Source organism: Uloborus diversus, chromosome 2 (assembly GCF_026930045.1).
Source record: "Uloborus diversus isolate 005 chromosome 2, Udiv.v.3.1, whole genome shotgun sequence".
NCBI classification, from domain to species: Eukaryota; Metazoa; Arthropoda; class Arachnida; order Araneae; family Uloboridae; genus Uloborus; species Uloborus diversus.
Window position 1 is genome coordinate 37302414 of NC_072732.1, and position 23094 is coordinate 37325507.

Sequence of the window (23094 nt, forward strand, 5' to 3'; positions counted from 1 at the left end):
TGTTCTTTTCAATATTTTTCACTTTTATTATAATTATTATATATATATATATATATATATATATATATATATATATATATATATATATATATATATATATATATATATATATATATATATATATATATATATATATATATATATATATTGATCCTTTCAAACTATTTTACAGTATTAAAGGAAGGATTTGTTCCCTCACTGTTTACTGTTGTGCGTTGTACTGGAACATCTGCTGTATTTGCTGCAAGAATTTTGCAATTTTTAGTTTGTAATTTTGATCATCATGACTTTATACTGCAGGTAAGATTCCCTCCTCTAACTAATGAAAAAATGAAGAGTATGGGTGAATTCAGTCTAGTTACATTCGACACTCAGCAGGTGTTCAACCAAGTACTTAAATCAGCTCTTAAAATTTTCAAAGTTCAGTGAACAAAAATTTTAAAATATTTATTAAAATGCTCCTATACTAAAATCAGATAAAAATTGTTTATGTATTTTATTGTGAATTTTATTTTAGCTGGGCTTACGATACCAATACAATTATTAAAAATGTAATAAAGTGTGCAGGATTTTACCTCATAATAACTAATCTTTTTGTAAGTGCATGTTCAGTAAGCATGACAATTCTAAGAACCAAACAGTAAACCAATTTTCGTGTGCCTGTTACCCTTACTAGTATTCAGTGTGTTCAAATGTTTATTTTCTGTTTCTACTATTTCAGCTGAATAGAATTAGTTTCATTATTTAATTTTTCAAAAAAAAATCTTTTAAGTAAAAATTGGATCAAACTTAAAAGTTAGTGAGTTTTAGTTTTACCTTTTAGATGTTTTTTCACACTTTAAACTGTTTTTTATCTTTTCAGAATCATAAACATATCATATCAGACTTGTTTGATGGCTTTCAAAATGAAGATTATCAGGTATTAGTTTTCTTCTTGTGTGAAAAGAAAATCCAGTTTTTTAACAATATATTAGGCTTTTCATTTTTCATCTTGCACATGAAAGTTGAACAATAGTTGTTGGAACGTTAATTACTAAAAAACAAAATTTCAGAAACCCTCCAGCAGCCAGAAAGCTACAGTAATATTTTTCAAATATTTACTTGTCCTTGTTATTTCTCAAAGGAAAACTGTAGACTTCTTTTGGAACAAAAAAAAAAAAACTTTTTTCCAACACACTGTTAATCAAAATATGGAGCCTTATTATAGTTTTCATCCAAAGACATATATGAAAATTATTATTTTTATCTACTATATGTTATAAGTGATTGATTTTCAATCTTAAATTATACATACTAGGCATTCCAAATCATTATAAATATTTTTTAATGTTTGAATACATTAATACACTTTAAATGTAATTTGTATAATTCTTCCTTCTAATTCAGTTTGAATAAATCTACTAGAACACTTATTTATTCTTATAATTTGCCTCCCCCCCCCACTACTTTATCTAATTTAAATATGCTACCATTTTCTCTAATTAGTTCCAATTAATCATTGAATACCAATACTTAGTTTTATATTATTCAGGTAGAAAATTAAAAGATGTGATGTTATTTCTATTAATTTGTATTGATGTTTTGTACTTTAAATCTTAATATATAAAAATCTTCTGTGCGGACGTTTGTCACAATAAGGCTTTTAAACAGCTGGACTGATTTTGATCAAATTTTTTGTGCGTAATTAAGTTGTGGCAAGCATGGTTTTAAAGCGTGATGGTTCGAATCAGAAATGTTTTTGTTAATTAATTAATTAATTTAAACATTGGATGGTTATATGTCCCAAATGATTAATATTTATTTTAACCTATTGTTGAGCGAGAACTGAAATAGATATTTAACCCGTTGCCAAAGAAAGCCAGCTCTGCTTTTTGTAATGAAATTTCCTATTGGGATATGTCAATTGAGAATAGATAAAACGTAGAGAGCGAAGCCTTCATTTCTCTCTTAAAAGCAACGATTTTAGGTCCCTTGATGTATTTTAAAGTAACTGGAAGGTTAACGCAAAACGTGTGTTCTGTCGCCGTAGTTGAACTATGTGACCGGATCAGTGCTTTAGGTTTTCTTAAGGCCCCTAGATATATTAGCTGACGCATTATCTTTAATATTAGCCATTTTGAATCAGAGCGCGTGTTTGAGTGGTTGTCTTTTCTGGCGAGTTATCACGTTTAGTGATTGTTCATTGAGAGCAATTATTAGCCACACGTGAATTGTTTATTAAATAAACAATTTAATTATTTTCGGTAAATTTGGCAAAATCCGAAACTTTGTTGAGGTAACCCTAGCAGCGCAAAATTAAAAATTCGATCCAGAATGGCTAAACTTAAGCTGATGCATTGGCCTAACTATATAGTGGTTCTAGGTTTTCTTAACCTAATAATCAGAAAGTACCTTACCTAGCAACATTTGTTTTGCGGCTCAAATCCATCTGAGTTTTGGCATCAATGTCAAGAATACTTGAAGGATTATCAAACTAATCAGTACATTATTAAAGGAAAAGATGATGGAATTTAAAGATGAACAAATTTTATTTTCGTCCAGATAAATTACAACAGGGTAGTTCTGTACACAAAATATGAGTGCAGTTTAAGATCTTTATCTTTTGGGGAAAGAACAAATTATGCTATACATGAAGTTTTAAATGTTTTCGTTCAAAAGATCGGACCGCTAATCGGTCGGCGTCAGCTTCGCTCACTGATCGGCTGGATTGCAGTAACGTTGTGGCTTCGCGACTTTGGCTATGAACAATAGAGTTGCGTGATCATTTGTTTACATTGTAAAGCTGCTGTCAATGTAATTTATTGTATTTTCTGTTTCTTTGGCGGAATATTTCAAATTGCAAGGAATGGGTTTTCGTTTTTAACGAGTGTTTAGTCATTTTAGTTGCAGAAAGTGTTCATTTTACATCTGGAGGGGGGCTTCACTTATTCAGAGAACTGTTTTTACCTTTATCATTTTTTTTAAAACAATATCCTTTCAATTGTTTTGTTCCTTTTCATATGGCGGACGTTGCAGCGGGATTTCCCATTTGTTCTAGATGGTTTTTTACACTTAATATCTGAGGACGCTTTTTATCCTTTGAGTATGGCATCAAGTATGGGAGAAAAAATAGTTAATAAAACAACTGCTCAGTGGGCATTAGATAAATCAAGTTGTAATAAATTCTATATGCATTCTGACACCAAGCAGCTTAAAACATTTTCCTTTTAGATTATTTTTTTCAATAAAACGGTTCAAACACTTGGTAGTTTATTGAAATTTTTTAACTTTTCAATTTACATAGTGTTGAACAGAACAATGTCTGTCGAGTCCTCTAGTATACACATGAATTTTTTACTCTTTTGTATTACTTAATATTCAGAAGTAAAGTATTTTTAATAATTCATTATTATTTTTATTATAAACATAGTTTTGAAAGTACAAAAATCTTGATTAAAAAATTAATAAATACAGGCTGTAAATTCACTCCTCTAACAAAAGCATGTTTTACAGTTTACTAAGCATAAATAGCTAATCTAACAATCAATGTATTGATACCATCAATGTTTCAATTTTAAACATTGATGTTCTATCATTAATATCGCTTCTCTAGAAGCATAATGTAGTATTTTTGGCACCTCCTCACTCTACGACTGTATAAATACAAACTGATCGATTAGACATTTGATGCCTTCCTTAATAGTTTGGCAGCATTAATTATTGTTAATTGAGTTTTCAAACTTTTCAAATATTTACATTGAATAGTATATGAATCAAAATCAAAATTATGAAAAAAAAATGATGATTTTGCAAATATAGTAAGTATCCCACTCATGTTTTCTGGTATCAGAATAGTGGTGATGACATGACTACCTACTCATTCATTCAAGAGATTCATTCCCACCTTTTGATGCCTACTCTAGAACTCTTTAATGAAATAAATATCGCCTGAATTATCATCAAAATGACGAAAGGACCCCTAAAAGGGATTTTTTAGTGATTAGAATGTCAGAAAAAATCCCTACAGTAAAATGAGCGCAAAAACAAAACTTTTCCATTCAAAAGTATGAAAATTAAATATGTTTGATAATTTTTGAAGTATTTTTATTTTATTTTCCTTCTTTTAAAATTTTTGTTTCCCAAAAATGCTAAAACAATCCCGATTTTTTTTCCTGAACTTCCGAAACTTTTACCTGTTGCATGAAATTTTTATTATCACTTATAAGAGGAAAAAAACTTATGGCTCTATTAAAACATTTTACATTTTTTTTTTTCTTTTTAACTTCAAAAAAGTAAAAATAATAAATTTAGTTTCCAAAGTTTTGATCGTATTCAAACATAATTTAAGAAATTCTTACTTGTATTTTAAAAGTTTTCTTTACGCTCTAATTTTTATCTAACTTATTCATGCAAAGTCTGCTTAAATTTTTATCTTTTAATGTTGTCAGTTGCAGGTCTTGTGTTTTATAGTAGCCCTAGTGACACACCACTAAAGTCATGTTGATACTTTACTTGAGCTGCCTCATGGACAAATTCCTTATCAAAGTTTATTATAATAGACAGTAACTACATAATTTATTTGGGAATACCAATTATCAAGGGACCACTATAAAACACATGACAATAAATTGCTCTGTTTTATTGTAGTTCTATCTACCCCTAAAATAATTTGGTTATTTGTTAATCCTTAATAGGTCTATCTAGTGAACAAATTCAAAGGTTATTTTATTGTAATAAACTCTTAACTACATACTTTGTTAGAAATACTGATTCTTTAACATTTTATTTAGATGCAGACATGTTTATCGAAAATGCTGATGCACTTTTCTGCTGGTTCAGACACATTTCGCCAACTAATATTACAGGTTTGATATTTTCATGACTACTTTTAAATTGTGTTGCATTTGTAACCATTTTCTATAGTGTGTGCTCCAAATGTTTTGATTTCAATTCAGACAAATCTGATTATCTTTCACAGGAAGATATTTCAAGAGGATTTCCTCTATTATATCTTCTGAAAGGTTCTTCTCCAAATGTGCTGATCAATGCGGTGTGTATAATTGCAAATTTCTCTCTGCAGATGAACCAAGTAAGTGCTTCCATGATCATTTTCAAGCTGTTGTGCATGTGTAAAAAGGAGTTGAAGTTTTTGTGATGAAGCTGATGCTTACTGTTCATACAATAAGAATGTGCTTATAGATTTTATTATATATATTATTACTCTCATAGATCTTCTGCGGTATTGTAAAGTTGAATATTTTTGGCACCTTCAATTTCGATCTCTCACATCTGTACTACCTCTCTCTGAACTCCCTTCTATAACGCACCAATGAACCAGTGCAATTGGTCTGTGTAAAAAAAATACTTTTATTTTTAGATTTTACCAATCCCTGGGAAATGAAATAGAACCTTACCTGATTTTAGCACATAATTGAGGTAAATTTAAGTTTCCGTCATGCTAGTCATTAAACCAACCGGGGGCTTGTGAGTCTTTCAAAGTGATTAATTTCAGTTATTTTTTACTATAGGAGCTTTAAAGAGCTTAATTTTGAGTTAGCAATATTTAATATTTAATTCATTTTTCATAGTTCTTTATATGTTTTATTTATTTATTTTAATCAAAATCCTTTACAAGAGAAAAAAAAAACAATTGTTCTCCCCTGCCTTTATCATCTCTTTCTCTTTCAAACTGTCAAACCAATTGTTTTACTTTCTTTTTTGCAGTTTGAAATTTTAACAATTTTCCAAAGAAAACTAAAAATGTTTGTTAATGTTTCAAAATAATTCAAGTTTGATTTACCAGTTACTTTGAAAATGTGTAAGTGATAACTATTATGCAGTCAGGTGTGGATCCAGAAAATATAGGGTTTACGAACACATCCCTTTACCTCCTTCCCTTTTAAACTGCCAAACATACAGCTGCATTTGCTGTACCTCAGAGCCAGACTGACGTAAGTCCAACGATTGTGATTTTCAGTTTATTAGTGTCTTTTATGTAGAATCCTATTCCGCATCAAGTCATGTGAACATAATTCTTAAAAAAAAGCCTTTGGAGACCTTTTGTCGGATGTCTTTTCATCCATAAGCTCATTATTTTTGCATTGAAAAAGGCGTTCCCTGTAACGCCGAAACACGTGTCTGCTGTTATTTACAAATTTGTGCTTCTACTTACGTTGTTTGGTCTGACTTTACTATTCAGCACAAAGGTATTTATTTATCTCCTTTGGAATTATCTACCAGCGTTAAAAGAGCGTACGGGCCATCTTTTGCATGCGCCAGTCTACCTTTTTTCCTCTCCTATTGTGTGACTTACATCGTTCTGGTTCAGAGGTACAGTTTTAAGAACTAATATTTTGAAAAATTTGCCTTCGACCCCTATTTGCTCTGACCCCCCCCCCCTTTTAATACTGACCCCCTTCAAAACCAGAAGCTGGATCTGTCTTGTATACTGTAAGTAGGCTTAAAATGTATGTATTTTAGCTGTTACTGTACTCTTATGCTTCAGTCTTTTTTTTTTTCATTTAATTGTAGTTTACAACTTCATGTGCACCCCTCCCAGATCTTTAAAAACCAAGTATAAATCTTGTTAGATTTTCATACTTTATGTATTCTCAATTTCTCTTGTATTTGAGAAAGAAATTCTTGTTGTGCTCATGTAGGGTTGGAGAAAAATTGGGTGCTTTATTTTGATTTTCAATTTGGAGGGATCACTTTGGGGGGTTAAACAGTTCTTTTCTGTTGTAGTTTAATATATAAGAATCATGTTCTATAAAGAACTGGTTTGCATTCTAATAAACTAGCATATCAAAAAGGATTAATAATTTTTGATGGTTTTACACTTGCAATTCATGAAATTGCAGCTTGTACCATGGTTCAAAATACAACAATGAAAGTAAAATGACCTTGCACAATCAAGAGATCACCTCTATGGCTCAATTTGCCACTTCACAGAAATTCAGGGGTTCATACCAGAAAGGTACAATTCATTCTTTTTCCAGCTATTTATTAGGCCATTGCATTAAATGCCAGATAGCCACTGCTTAGGAAAATCTGAAATTTTCAGATCAAAACATTAATAGTAATAATTGTGAAAACTAGAAATACACTTTTCTGCTTTCTTTTCTATGTTGTCTTAGGCAATGGTAAAAAAATATATATCACTTTGTATGCACATATGCACAAAAACTAGAAGGTTTAGAAACCCTTGTTCATTTCTTGCAGTACTAAATTAGCTGCAGTGAAGTGTGTATGTTTTAAATTATTGAATTGCTATAAATTTATTAAATTCAATTTTTGCTATATATTACTTTAAATGAGCTTCTTATATTATTTTAACTAATTCTAATTTTCTTCCAGGAATTTTCTCACAAATATATTACAGCTTTGTGTGAGTTGCTTACATTTTTAACTGATGATTCCAGTGATGTGTTAGCACATGTAGGAAGAGGTCTTGCAAATTTTGCTGAGTGCTCATCAAATTCACTTCACTTGGTAATTTAAATGTACATTTTATAAATTTTAAGTTATGATATTCACAATGCACATCTTTATAAAACTACATTTTTTGGTTTAGAGAACTATTGCAATGTCTATCTTTGTGCATAATTGCTGAGAAGAGTCTAAGTTTCTTCTTCTCATTTGGCAACGGAATTTACTTTTACTTTAGTACTTGGATTCTTTCTTAGCACCACGTACATAACACACTAGATGCACTATTATTTTGAACAGGTTTAAATTGTGTATAATGAAAGCATTCGCAATGTACATGGATTAAGGCACATTTTAAATACTGTTTAAGGCTTTTACGGCCGGCGTCAATATGGGGAGATAACATTTCCGGGCTTATTGACCGTGGTCTAATTGGAGTAGAAATTCCAGACGTTTCGTCTTGCTTTGCTGCAGCCATCATCAGTGGTTTGAGTTGGTGAGACTGATTCCTGACTTCGGTGGCCGCATTTTCGTTTCCGGAGCGACTCGAAGCGGCGGACTTGTAGGTGAACTTCCTCCCCGTAGAGGCGAGTTAAATACTGTTTAAGGCTTTCACGGCTGGCGTCAATATGGTTAGATAACATTTCCGGGCTTATTGACCGTGGTCTAATTGGAGTACAAATTCCAGACGGTTCGGCTTGCTTTGCTGCAACCATCATCAATGGTTTGAGTTGTTGAGACTGATTCCTGGCTTTGGAGGCTAGTCTACCCCAGAACAGAAGTCTACCCCATCTGAACCATTAGGGAAAGTATTCTTACCCTACCTACACAGAGTTACTGACCAAATTGGAAAACTCCTTGAAAAACACAACATCAAGACCATTTTCAAGCCCACCACTCAACTTAGGAATTGTTATCGCCCGGTGAAGGACTCCCGTGACCCTTTCTCCACATCTGGAGTTAACAAAATTCCGTGCTCCTGTGAATCAGTTTATGTCAGAACTACAAAGCGCAGCATCAAGACACGCCTTTCTGAGCATGTGCGTCATTGCCGTTTAGGAAACTATGATAAGTCAGCCATAGCCGAACACAGCCAACAAGAAGGAGTCCACAACATCAAATTTAAGGACACAGAAATCTTGGCTACAACATCTCATTACTTTGCCCGTCTTCATCGTGAAGCTATAGAAATTTTCAAACACCCCATTAATTTCAACAGAAAAGAGGAGAATTTCAATTTACCAAAAACATGGCACCCTACCCTTAGATCCGCTCGCCACAACAGTCTAAAACATACCGTGGTCCCATCCAATCAAACCGGTAGCCACCACAGCTTGTGAATCCCATCCCATCAGGTACCAGGATCACCCAGCGGCTTGAATCTCATCCAATCAGGAACCTTATTGCACCTGCGGCTTGAGAACGCCTCCCAATCAGGACCAGCAGCCCAGCAGCGGTTTGCTTAAATACCGGAGCCATCGAAGCCAGGAATCAGTCTCACCAACTCAAACCACTGATGATGGCTGCAGCAAAGCAAGCCGAAATGTCTGGAATTTCTACTCCAATTAGACCACGGCCAATAAGCCCGGAAATGTTATCTCCCCATAAGGCACATTTTGCTCATAGAGACAGGGCCAGATTTGTAAGTGTGTAGGCTCTGGGGCAACAAAGGAGTGGAGGCCCCTAATCTGGGTTTGAAAAGATCATATTTTCGAAATTATCTAATACTTTGATATATATCCGAATATTTTGATATATATGTATATATCCAATATTTTCGACCCGTGAAAGTTAGGATATTTTGTAAAACGAGCTGATGTGTGCATCACATGACTTCCTTTTACCCCAATTTAATGTCATTTCCCCATTACTGGCAATTTTAATGTGATTCAATTGTTTACTCTCTAAATATCACCAACAGTGGACAAAGTGAAATTAAATTTAAAAAAAAAAATCGCCAAATTTGTCGCCAAGTTGGCGACAAAACTTGGCGACCAAAAGACTGGCAATATATCGCCAAGTGTCCGACAAATTATAACACCACTTGAGTTTACATCGAAATTAACAATGATTTCCCCACAAAAAGGGGCAAAAGACCCCCTTAGGAACATCCGAATGCAACCAAAAGAGAAGGTGCACAACTAGACCTCACTAGGAGTCTACGTGCCAAATTTCAACTTTCTAGGACATACCGTTTTTGAGTTATGCGAGATACATACGCACATACATACGTACGTCATGAGAAAATTCGTTGTAATTAACTCGGGGGTCGTCAAAATGGATATTTCGGGTGTCTCTACTTTTCTAGGCATATATCCATGCGTGGTTGGGTCGAAAAAAAACTCAACATTAATTCGGGGGTGAGCAAAATGGAAATTAAGGTCGAATTTTGAGTGAAAATTTTTTCGTGAATACAATACTTCCTTTTTTGGAAAAGGAAGTAAAAATTTGTGGGGAGCCCTTTGTTGTGGAGGCCCTGGGGCAGTAGCCCCGCTTGCCCTCCCCTAAATCTGGCCCTGCGTAGTGAGCAAAAGATTGCTTATTTATTTTCAACACATTTTTTTTCCACACTGTATTCCATGTTTGAATTTAGAGAAAAAAAGAAGTTTCAGTTTGTATAAGGATTGATTACTGTTTTGTGCCAAACAGTTTTGTGCAACTTACGAGCATATTCTGGCACCAGGGGTGTTTGTGATCTGAAAATTTTGGGTTGCCATTTCCAAAAATTTTGGGCTGACATCACCTTGTAAAACTGAAAAATTATTCAAAAAAAAATCAAAAGGTTTTTTTCCATGATTTCAACGCTTTTGTATGCATTTTTGAAGAGTTTTTACAAGGGGGGGGGGGGGAGGTCAAGCTTTCTCATAGTTTCCGAAAATTTTACTTGAGTCCACTTGCACCCCTGTCTGGCACCTTGACTATAATAGTGTAATATCTGATTGATTAAGTGCAATGATTCAAATCGAACCAATTGTTCCCCAGATTTGAGGTGGAAATACTGAAGAGTGACCGTAGATGCGGTGCAATCGTTAGATGTAGCTTTTGAAACCCAATTGCATCTGCTTCTGTAAAACTCTCTCATTTTTATCTGCTAAGCCATTCTACTCCTTAGACATTAATACCGTTTTGTAGACTAATATTTTCAACACTTCTTATACTTTATTTATTTATTTTTAATGAAGACTGCCACGCCCATTCAAAAATTCTTATCATATTCCATCCGAGTTAATTTAAGCCAACATAATTCTTCAAATCTAGTTTGAATGCTCATCAGGCTTACCAAAGATATAGCTCTTGAAGATCTTAATAAATTCTAATTTATTTTAATTATACTGTGCTAACTTATTATGGCAGACATGTAAATATAGGAAATTAAAAATGCTTATATTCTCAAATCATGACATAGTGTTAAAAACTTTTTATCAATTTAAAAATAATCATTTTTATGCTAGTGCTTAAAACGACCATCAAAGCTCAAAAAGTTTTATATTGGGTTTAGTTTTTTAATGATTTTTATAGAATATACCCAATAGCTCCACAAAATTTCAAAATGCTCCTCAAATTGTTTCTACAAGGTTAGCCACACTGATAATATCATTTTGTAATTATGGTGTCCAATGATTCAGCTTGAATTAAGTGTTTAATTATATGGAAGTTTTATAGCATTAGATGTCACATTATAAAGTTTTGATTTCACCTGTTTTGTAGGCTATGGGAAATCGAAAGTGGTAAATGGAATTGATATATCTGTTAAAATCTTTAATAAATGAAAGCATTTTTTATTTATTCATTTGTTAGCATTTCTACTAGTAAAAAAAAATATCTTAATATTTAAAAGACAGTATAGTATCAATATAATTTTGCGTAATGTAAAATATATATGTATATTCAAATTTTAGGTCTCGCAATTTTTCCTCTTTTTCGACTTTATACTGTTTTTATCCCTGAAATTATAAGAGCTGTGGATGTTGCATTTTTTTATTAAAAGTTTACAAAGCACTGTAGAGAACCACTGCTTTTCTAGACTTTGGAGTAGGATTTTCTCACCATTTGGGTATTCTGTTGGACAGAATACCAGGATAACACCCAGCAGAAAATTTGATGAAAATTAAACAAGCATGTCATTGATGACTTTACACTCTTTTTACTTAAAGCAATGCCGCAGTGCAAATCTAAGACCTTATGATTCCTTATGAACAGTGTTACTGTCAAGTCACAAGTCAAACAATTTTACTTAAATTTACCATTTTTAATTTGTAATAGTTTTCCTATGCATGTGTCATTCATTTTCTATGTATGTATAGAGCTCTAAAATTTAAAAACATGTAATTAATCAGAGGACAATCTCAAAAAAAGAAAAAGTGCTGTTTTAATATTTAAATAAATTATAAACATTATATTATTTTACCATATATTTCTCTTTTGGTAAGTTGGTTGTCCTGAAATTGGGATTTCACTGTATTACATTTAATGTGATTTTTTTTTTTTTTTTTTTTTTAGGTTCATAATTTGCAAACCATTGCTCTAAAATTATTGAAATCCACATCAGAAGCTCCTCGAATTCATGGCTGTAGACTTATAAACTATCTTTTCTCTTCTGAGCCAACTTTCACTTTGGATATTTTATCTCAGTAAGTTGCATTCTTTTGGTATTTTTTTTTTAAATACTGTTGATATAATTCTACAGATTTATTTAAATAATTCGCTAATGCACCATTTACAATTTTTCCTCTAAAATACCACCAAATAAAAACTTTTTTGTGCACTGTTCCTGCTGTTCACCATTAGCAAACATGCATTTAAAAGATTTCTAAATTTCTCACCTTGGAGTTTTCTATTTTTCATATTTAAGAAGACTGTCTGTATAAATTGGAACGCCTTTGAGAGTTAAAACTCACTTTATTTATCATCCATGAACAGAAAAAATCCAAGAATTTAGCCACAAAAATACAGGAAAAAAAGCTTGAGGATAGATTTTTATTTATTTTTATTTTATGTATTTATTTTTTATTCATTTAGTTATTTATTTATTGGCTTACTGAATGCTCATAGACATGTATCAAAAATCTCCCTAAATTGAAAAAGATATTTACTTATAAAACTGTCATAATGGTTCTCTCTTCCCTACTAAGTTTATTATGTCACTAGCTTCTATGCTTGCACGGTCCACCTCGAAAATAAAAGTTATGTCAAATGACACATGTTCAACAATCAGGCTTGAACAAAAAAACAAAAACAGTAAAATTTTGTGGCAGATTTCGGAAAAATAACCAAAAAGTAAACATTTTAAATTCTCCGATTACAGGAGAAGCCTTTAAAACAAAACCCAGAATTTTATTTGCTCATATTCGAGACAAAAAATGGCAATAAATCTTTTGTCTCAATGATTTTCTTCACGCTATAAATTTTAATAAAAGCATTGTTGTGGAAAGTTGAGATGAAGTACTGAATAATAATTTGAATGGAGGAAAGCCTTCAAAAAATAGGAATTTTATGTCAAAATCTAAGTGTCATAATTAATAGTTTTTAATTGATATCACCGGTAATTATTATCAGAGGATTATGTTAAGTAGTCAAACATAAAAGAGAAGATTACCAATCCTTCGATACCTGGTTTGATGGTCAGTTCACTGTAGTTCAGGAAAAGAAACTTGGACATAGATGACTACATAGGTACATACAATCAGTTTTTAATTATATAAGATAATTAATTATTGCTGCCAATTTGAAGATCCTTTTATTTAGAAAATTCATTTTTAAATTAATGTTTTGATTTAATACTTTTGACGATTGGAAGAATGTTATTGTGTACCATGTCAGATTTTTCTGAGACAAAATAATAGTTTATATATAAATTTTTAAGGATAGAAAATTTTTGTATGAGTTGTTGTACATAAAAAGAGTTGTCGAATTTTTAAGCTTCATTAATATGTGGCAATCTAAGTAAAAAATCTAAATATTTGTCTCATGAGTAGTATCGCTAGTCATCGGTGCATTAATTGTTTTTTAGTTAAAATAGTAGCTCAGCTTGTTATAACGTACTTCAATTTGAGTTTTTAGAAACATATGTGCAAAGCATAGCTGAGGTCGTTGCAAAAAAACCTCCTATATTTAAAATTTCAGTCAAACTTTTAGCAGATAGCTAAAAGGTTATCCACTATTATTACTTGATGAATAAAGTTCAAATCTTTTGCAGCATTTTCAAGGCTTGTATTACCTGAAATGCACAAGATATGTGATTATTTTATGGCTATCTTTATCTTTACTAATAATAAAGCTGAAAGTCTCTCTGTCTGTCAGGATCTCTGTGACGCGCATAGTGCCTAGACCGTTCGGCCCGATTTTCATGAAATTTGGCACAAAGTTAGTTTGTAGCATGGGAGTGTGTTAAAGATCTCATTTTTATATTATATTTTTTGATCTTTAACACTCCATAAATGTAACCAGATGGCAGCACCAGCTTGCGTGTGTTGTGTATTACATAACGGAAAGATGATGATCTAAAATGACGGAAAGATGATGATTTAAAATGACGTCAGGAATAGGGTGTGGAAAACTGTCAGAATTGAATGCGTGATATCCGATTGGATAATTTGAGCTGTAGCGTCACCTTGCCATTTTGTTTTGCTGAGCTGATTTATCTGTTCAGTTGGCGGTTGAACTTTTTACATTCAAGAGGCTCTCAAGAAAGCGTCCTTCCCTAAAATTGTGCAAAGATGGCTGGAGCCGACATAGGAAGAAAAGGAAAAAATATACTGTGATACTATAAAATATTACGGTAACAGTGTTTAATCACTAGTGAAATTTATCCAAGAAAAATATTATAACCAAGAACTGCATTATGTAATATATTGTCGACTCAAAGAATCGCATTCTTACTCATCCTGAAATTTACCGGCTTCAACATGGACTCCATGCTCATTTGTTCTGCATTCCGGCTCATTTGGAAGAAAAATTGCAATTGAACTGTATTGTGTAATAGAAAAGGAAACACCTATTTCATTTTTGTTGAACTCAACCAAATGAAGATAAAATGAAAAATATCTCACGCATCAGCCGAATCATTAGGAAATGTGTGCCTCGTAGTTCATAGGAACTAAAAGAAATATTCACCATTTTTTATCTACAGACTGTTTTCGTGATAAAACTACTGATTACTTCTACTCCGCCACGCAGAAGAGTAAATATGCGTTAATTTGTGATGGTGAATTTATTGAGTAAAAAAAGTTGTGATCGTCGCATCTCAACTTCGCGATTTAGAAATGCATTGATATTAATGATTCGAATCTGTTATTTATGAGTCCCTATTATGTGCTAAATGTGAAGATAATGTCAATTATATATCCAAGTTAAAATTTAATAAATTGTTGTAAAATGGTAAGTTATTTGTCTCAGAGTTTCAAATATGATGGTTAATGATTTAATATTTTGATGGGAATTTAAATTCCAAAAATAATGAATGTGTCACAACGCTATGACTATTCACTATACATTCAATTTATTTGGCTAATTTTTAATACACCTTTCGTCATGTTGTTGTATACACAAATTTTTATCACAATATCACCATAGTTATTTTACATTTTTGGTGCCGTGACGAAAAACTTAGTTAAAATGTGGGTTGAGAACTTGGTGTTTAAAAAACTTAAATTTCATCGATCAATGGTGAAATTACTTAATCGGCATGTTTTATTTTGCATTTTTGTGTTTTTATGATCTATTTGATGCTATAATCATGTGCATGATTTATTATATTTTTTTGGTATAATTTCAACTTGCATATTTATATTTTTGTATAATTTTGAAAAATTTCGGGCGTCTCAATTCAGAATGGCAAATTCATTATTATCGCTCATTCCAACTTTTTCTGGTGAAACTTCAGAAAATGTCACACAATTTTTAGACTCGATTTCTGAAGTGGCTGAACTTGAGAAATGGTCTTCAACGAAGAAATTAATAATTTTGAAATTGAGATTGCGTAACAATGCTCATGAATTTATTTCTGTTTTTTTGCAAAAGAATGCTGATGCAACTTTTGCTGATATTGCCACTGAATTGAAACGTAAATTCACATGTGCTACTTCTTTTGAGAATGCTCAAAAGGAATTTTTCAACATTTCGCAAAGGCAAGGGCAGTCAGTAACCCAGTTGAGCGAAGTAATTAATAGGGCAGCTGACAAATTCCTTAATCCTAAAAACAACCAGGAAAAAGATCTATTGGAATTAGTCGAAAAGTCAAAATTGTCCAAATTCCTAGATGCATTAAGACCTGACATTAGAATCGAAACACAAAAACAGGGGGCGAACACTTTTAAACAAGCCATCAAAATAGCAAAGAATGTAGAGATTGCTCTAAACAACGTTGACAATTTTCAGAATTCTCAGTTAGAAATTAATATGCTGTTACAAAGTCAGGATGAGACAAATAAGAAAATAGCTGAACTAACTGAAACAATTAAAAATCTGAAAAGTGCGAAGGGTTTAAATGAGAAGGCTTCCTCGTTTAATTTTGATGTAAATGCCTTGCAATACAGCCAACCCCAACAGAATACAAACAATTTTCAAAATATGCCATCCAATTCCCAGAATCAGAGAATTTTTCAAAATGTACAATGCCATATCTGTGGAAAAAGCCACATTACTACTCAATGCTGGTACTTTCCTGGCAATGCTAGGGGTCGTCCTTTTCACAACGTTAGGGGCACTCGGTCAAGACATGGGGGGTTCAATAATAGACAAAGGGGGCATAATTCCAAACCATACAGCAGGGCCGGTCAAAACAATCAACATTTAAACTAGTGGGGGGTTTTCGAAGAAATAATAGTCATCAAAATATATCGGAGACCCACAATTTTGTTTACGAAACTGAACGGTGGCTTGATCCAAAATTGATGAATTCATTTGGAGAGACAACAAAACGCATTCAAGACAATTTATTTTTTTCTGATAAGAATGAAAATTCTGAAATTGTGCATGATATGATAACTTTGGGAACTGATTCTAATGACCATCAGGCTACTGATAATATTTTTTCGCACTCAAAAGTACTCATGTCTTGCACAAATTCTGATAATTCTTTACCAATTATTCAAATTTCATTTAAAAAGGCTAATTACCATGCGTTGCTGGACTCGGGTGCAAATATTTCGGTGTGTCAACATTCAGTTATAGATCAAATTAAAGATGAAATGAAAGTTAACTATGTTTCTAGGGGAATTAAAATTAAGACGGTAAACAACCAAACTTTAAATTGTACTTCAGCTGTTGAGATGAAATTTAAAATCCAGGGCAAGTGGTTTTCAAATATGTTTTTCACCACAAATTTTGATTGGAATGCAAATTATCAGTTTATACTGGGATATGACTTTTTTCATCGAAACAAAATTGTTTTGGATTCTGTTAATAAGAGAATCATTACTGATAAAACCAAATTAGATTTTATTACTGTCTCACCTAATGAGCAGATTAAACAGGCAAATTCAATCTCAACCACCAATATAGTTAAGGAAAAGGAAAATCTTAGTTGTTCGACAGAATTGTTTAAAGTTAAAGCTTCTCTTAATTTCAAAATCAAGCCTAAATCTTTTGAGATCATAAAAATGAACATTCCGCATCAAATCAGCAATGCCGAATTAATTCTTTTTTCTCCTGGTAGTATTAAATCTAAATGTGTTATCAATTCTTCAATCCACTCTGCGAAAAATGCTAGTGGGATTTTCATAATTATTGACAATGACTCAGACAAGGAATTAATTATCCGAAAGGATCAAAACTTAGGGACTGTGCAGGAAATTTCTAAAAATGATTTCGAACAGCCTTTTGAGTCTGAAAATTTCCAAGTTAACAATTTGACTCTTGAGGAAATTTTAAATTTAAGAAAGAAGGAACTTTTACCTACAGACTTTGATTTGGAACATTTGAATGAGAAAGATAAAAACAAAATAATTAAATTATTAATGGATAATTATCATGTTTTTTCGAAGAATTATTTAACGCTTGGTTCAAGCGATTTCATTAAACCCCATTTAAAACTTTTACATTCATTTGCATTACAAAGTAAAGCTTATCCTCTGCCTAGAATTGCAAAACAATTTGCTGAACAGGAAATTAAAAAGTTGTTAGATGCAGATTTAATTGAGGAGTCATTTTCAAACTATTCGTTTCCAACTCTTTTCGTCAAAAAAGGTAAATCAGATGATCCAAATGCCAAACCTAAATTTAGGATGGTGATTGACTACAGACTGTTAAATGCAATCACCGAACCGTACAAAATTTGTTTGCCAAAAATCTCAGATATTGTACAAAATATAGCAGGCAAAAAACTTTACTGTGTACTAGATTTGAAGGCAGCATTTTTCCAGATTTTACTTAAACCCGAAGATAGGGAAAAGTTAGCATTTTGTTCCGAACTTGGTAACTTTCAGCCTAAGAGATTACCTTTTGGAGCTAGAAATTCAGGGTCGTATTTTTGTTCTCTTTTGGGTAATTGTTTAAACTGTTTGAAAGGACCTAATTTGCAATTTTTCTTGGATGACATTGTTTTAGCTGCAGATTCTTTCGAAGAGCTCATTGTTATCTTACAGAAAGTTTTTGATAGGCTGCGGCTTTTTAATTTAACACTTGACCCAGCCAAACTACAGTTATGTAAACCGTCCATTACCTATTTAGGATTCAACATCGACTGCAATGGTTTTTCTCCTTCAGAGAAGAATATTAACAAAGTGAATAAATTTCCCATCCCAAAAAATGTCACACAAGTGCAAACATTTTTAGGCATGACCAACTATTTCAGGCACTTAATTTTCAACTATGCAGAGATTGTTTCTCCCATCGTCAATTTAACGAAGAAAAACACCCCATTTTTTTGGTCTAATGATTGTCAGGATGCTTTTGAGAAAATACAAGATATTATTTTGAATAAACCTACTTTGAAAAATCTTGTTAATGACGCACCCTTATTTTTAGTCACCGATGCAAGTAAAATTGCCATTTCGGCTATACTTATGCAAAAAGTAAATGATCAATTTTTTCCTATTGAATTTTTCTCTAAAAAATTATCTCCGTCTGAATCTAAATATCCATCAATTAGACGAGAATTATTCGCAATTTATTCTTCGATTAAACATTTCAGAGAAATTTTATATGGTACTAAGTTCACTGTATTTTGTGATGCTAAAAGTTTGAGTAATTTTATTCATCTTGAAAAACAACCTGATGTTGTTTGTAGGTGGTTATTATTCTTGGATGAATTTACTTACGAGACAACCTTTTTGCCTGGATTTTCAAATCCTGCTGATTTTTTAAGCCGTGTTTGTGAGGAAAATGAATTTGCTGTTAACAGCATGAATCTTTTTCAGCCTCAGCATAACTTGTCTAAGGCAACTATTTTTAAGGAACAACAGAAAGATAGGGAAGTTTTAGAAATTATTGAAAAGCTTCAGAATAATGACAAAACCATTTCTGAAACATTTTGTTTTGATGACGATAAAATTTTGCATAAAATTATAAATGTTAAAAAGAAAGGTAAAATTCAAAAATTCAAAAGAATTTATATACCTGTTAGTTTACGTAACGCAGCTATTGAAAATGCTCACCTTCCACATTTTGCAGCCCAGAAAACTAACAATTTTCTTCAACGTTTATATTTTTTTCCATCAATGTTTGCTGCGGTTAAAAAATTTTGTCGTTCATGTCAAAAATGTCTTGCGAATAAGCCCAAACGTGACAAAACCATTCCTAGGTTTATTTCAAAGAAGGATCTTTCTCCCGGTTCATTTCTATCTTGTGATTTGGTAGGAAAATTATGTCGGAGTGTCGATAATAAATTTTTTATATTTACAATCGTTGACAACTATTCCAGATTTTTGCAAACCTATAGTTTGGCAAACACTTCATCTTCTTCCATAATAAGATGTTTGAACGACTATTTTTCTTCCTATGGGGTTCCCAAAATTATTTTAACCGACAATGGTCCTAATTTAATTTCAAAGGAAATTGAACTTTTTTTTTCAAGTTTAAATATTGAACATAGGAAATCATCATTGTATTTCCCACAGGGCAATTCAACCATCGAACGCTGCCACAGAATTCTCAAAGAATCGGTTGCATCACTTTCAGAAAACACATCTCAGTGGTCACAAAAATTACCGCTTTTCAAATTGCATTATAATGCTAGCAAGCATGGCGTTACTGGGTTTTCGCCTGCCGAGCTATTCCTCGGTCGTAACATCAATATTCCCATGCATGCCTTTTCTGATCCTGAGCTTGTCTCTCATTATGAATTATATGCCCAAGAAATGACAAAATGTGCTGAAAGCAATAAAGAATTGGTTGCTGAAAATGAGGATAGGTATTTTAAACAGCACGAGAAACAGTTAAAAGGGAGGTCAATTCCCAAATTTCAAATAAATGACAAAGTGTTTATAAAAAACCTGAATAATCCTGGTGTTTTAATGCCTAAATACAAAGGACCATACATTATTGAAAGAATTTTTAGAAATGACAACTACCTTGTAAGAAGTGAAAATATTAGTGATAAGAGTATTAAATTACATGCGAGTAAAATCTTTCCAGCCAGTTAAGGATATTTGTTTTTTCATTTTTGTTTTTGTGTGTGCAATGCTATGCTCTTCATGAAAATTATGCAATTCACATTTTGATCTTTATGTCAGACTAGCTACCTGATATATTCTTGCTTTAATTGTTTTTCATTTCTTGAGCCTAGCTAACTTGGGGAATTTTTAAACTAGTATTGCAGGTTCTGTTTATGTGATTTTGCATAGAAGTTTTTGGGGAACATACGATTGTTGTGACAGGATTAGGGTTAAAAAAAAAAAAAAAAAAAAAAAAATTATACTGGCTTTGACATTTTTTTTTTTTTTGCAACTGTTTTATCATGCATAACTATTTTTGAGATTTGACGTTTTCCCTATTGATCAATGAAACAAATCAACTTACCATTATTATTTTTGTCTTGTATGTTTATTTTCTATGGTCAGGGCTATTCATGAATTTTTACTATTGTTTTAAATTTTTCCCTGGAGGGGGTGGAAATGTTAAAGATCTCATTTTTATATTATATTTTTTGATCTTTAACACTCCATAAATGTAACCAGATGGCAGCACCAGCTTGCGTGTGTTGTGTATTACATAACGGAAAGATGATGATCTAAAATGACGGAAAGATGATGATCTAAAATGACGTCAGGAATAGGGTGTGGAAAACTGTCAGAATTGAATGCGTGATATCCGATTGGATAATTTGAGCTGTAGCGTCACCTTGCCATTTTGTTTTGCTGAGCTGATTTATCTGTTCAGTTGGCGGTTGAACTTTTTACATTCAAGAGGCTCTCAAGAAAGCGTCCTTCCCTAAAATTGTGCAAAGATGGCTGGAGCCGACATAGGAAGAAAAGGAAAAAATATACTGTGATACTATAAAATATTACGGTAACAGTGTTTAATCACTAGTGAAATTTATCCAAGAAAAATATTATAACCAAGAACTGCATTATGTAATATATTGTCGACTCAAAGAATCGCATTCTTACTCATCCTGAAATTTACCGGCTTCAACATGGACTCCATGCTCATTTGTTCTGCATTCCGGCTCATTTGGAAGAAAAATTGCAATTGAACTGTATTGTGTAATAGAAAAGGAAACACCTATTTCGTTTTTGTTGAACTCAACCAAATGAAGATAAAATGAAAAATATCTCACGCATCAGCCGAATCATTAGGAAATGTGTGCCTCGTAGTTCATAGGAACTAAAAGAAATATTCACCATTTTTTATCTACAGACTGTTTTCGTGATAAAACTACTGATTACTTCTACTCCGCCACGCAGAAGAGTAAATATGCGTTAATTTGTGATGGTGAATTTATTGAGTAAAAAAAGTTGTGATCGTCGCATCTCAACTTCGCGATTTAGAAATGCATTGATATTAATGATTCGAATCTGTTATTTATGAGTCCCTATTATGTGCTAAATGTGAAGATAATGTCAATTATATATCCAAGTTAAAATTTAATAAATTGTTGTAAAATGGTAAGTTATTTGTCTCAGAGTTTCAAATATGATGGTTAATGATTTAATATTTTGATGGGAATTTAAATTCCAAAAATAATGAATGTGTCACAACGCTATGACTATTCACTATACATTCAATTTATTTGGCTAATTTTTAATACACCTTTCGTCATGTTGTTGTATACACAAATTTTCATCATAATATCACCATAATCATTTTACAGAGTGTGCACCTCGAAGCGATTTTTCGAAAATTCGATGTGGTTATTTTTCTATTCCAATTTTAAGAACAAAACTATCATAAGACGGACGAATAAATTACGAAATTATCATAACGTGGAACCGTAACATGGGCACAAGCCAATTGGCGAGATACGAAATTATTATAACGTGGAACCGTAACATGGTTACAAGCTAATTGGCAAGAAAATTCACCGTACAGTATTTGTAAATATACAGGCGAACCAAAAGACCTTTTAATTTTTCTATAACGGGCGAAGCGGTGCGGGTACCACTAGTATGTCATAAAGCTGTAGAAAATGAAACTAATGTTACTCACAAATAAATAAATTTTGTTTAAAAGCACAGAACTTGTTTCAAGATTTTTGGAAGTGAACTTTAGTTTTGTCAGTTTGCTACAAAATTACAGATTGTTTAATATTCCAATCAGAGAAATAATTATTAGTCATGCGAGCAATTCTTATGTTTTAGTAGATGACTTCAGTATATTTTTTTAATGATTGGACAGTTTATGTAGATTAGAAGGCGTTGAAATACATTTTTTTAATAATAAAAAAAAAACTCGTATGCATGAAATGTTATGTTTTCAGCATAAAAATCGAATGTAAAAATGAAATTTTCTCCACAAGATTCTGATCTGTTACTTCGAAATAGGTTGCTTGATTGCGCACCCAACATTGCTGTAAGAAAAACAAGCCTTTCAGTTTTTAAGCCATTTAGTTGATGAAACTATTTTGCAGCAACATATCTTGCTCATAAAAATCTTAACTTCTTACTTAGACTTGGTTTTTTTTTTTAAATGAGATTATTTTTGTGTTTCAGATCAGGAATGGATGAATTTATCGAAACCATTTTTGATCTCCCTGGAATAACTGATGTTTTAAATAATTTGCTTTTGAGGAAGGTATCTAGACTTTCTATTTCTCAAAAACTGTGACAATTGTATTTTAAAAGATCAACAAAATCTGTGATAATATATTTAATAAGAAACATGGAAATTATTAATGTTTTGTATAGATGTTAAAATGAGAATTTTTACTGAGAACGGCTTGCACAATGCTTTGTCCACCTAGAAAGTACTTTTATTATTCTGAAATATTTCATTTTTGTGATATATTGTATAATCTTACTGAACAATACTTTCTAGTCAAAATTTAAATGATTTCTAGAGATTAAAATTTCATAAATCTTGTTTTTGTTGTTATAAGTAGTTTGCTTAGAATCCTTTCTCTTTTGCATGCAAATTGGTAAAAACCTGTCCTCTCTTGTATGCATACTGAAGGTTGAGATTGAATGTTTACATTTCTTTGACTTGTTAAAATTGCATGCCCAGATAATTTTATTTTAGTCTAACAAAAAACTGCTTTACAAAAGAATTTCAAAACAAATTAATACAGAACAATATCAAATATATACAATT

General features: G+C 32.0%; 1 protein-coding gene across 1 annotated transcript in view; it reads left to right on the forward strand.

The window, feature by feature from the left end:
- The window catches only part of LOC129216969 (uncharacterized), a 45784-nt gene extending 22918 nt beyond the window's left edge, over positions 1-22866 (forward strand). Inside the window, exons 8-14 of the mRNA XM_054851192.1 lie at positions 173-300; positions 863-919; positions 4770-4844; positions 4958-5068; positions 7336-7470; positions 11908-12038; positions 22497-22866. Of these exons, the coding sequence (XP_054707167.1) occupies positions 173-300; positions 863-919; positions 4770-4844; positions 4958-5068; positions 7336-7470; positions 11908-12038; positions 22497-22611 (752 nt within the window). The 3' untranslated portion in view covers positions 22612-22866. The remainder of the gene's footprint in view (positions 1-172; positions 301-862; positions 920-4769; positions 4845-4957; positions 5069-7335; positions 7471-11907; positions 12039-22496) is intronic.
- The last annotated feature ends 228 nt before the right edge of the window (positions 22867-23094 follow it).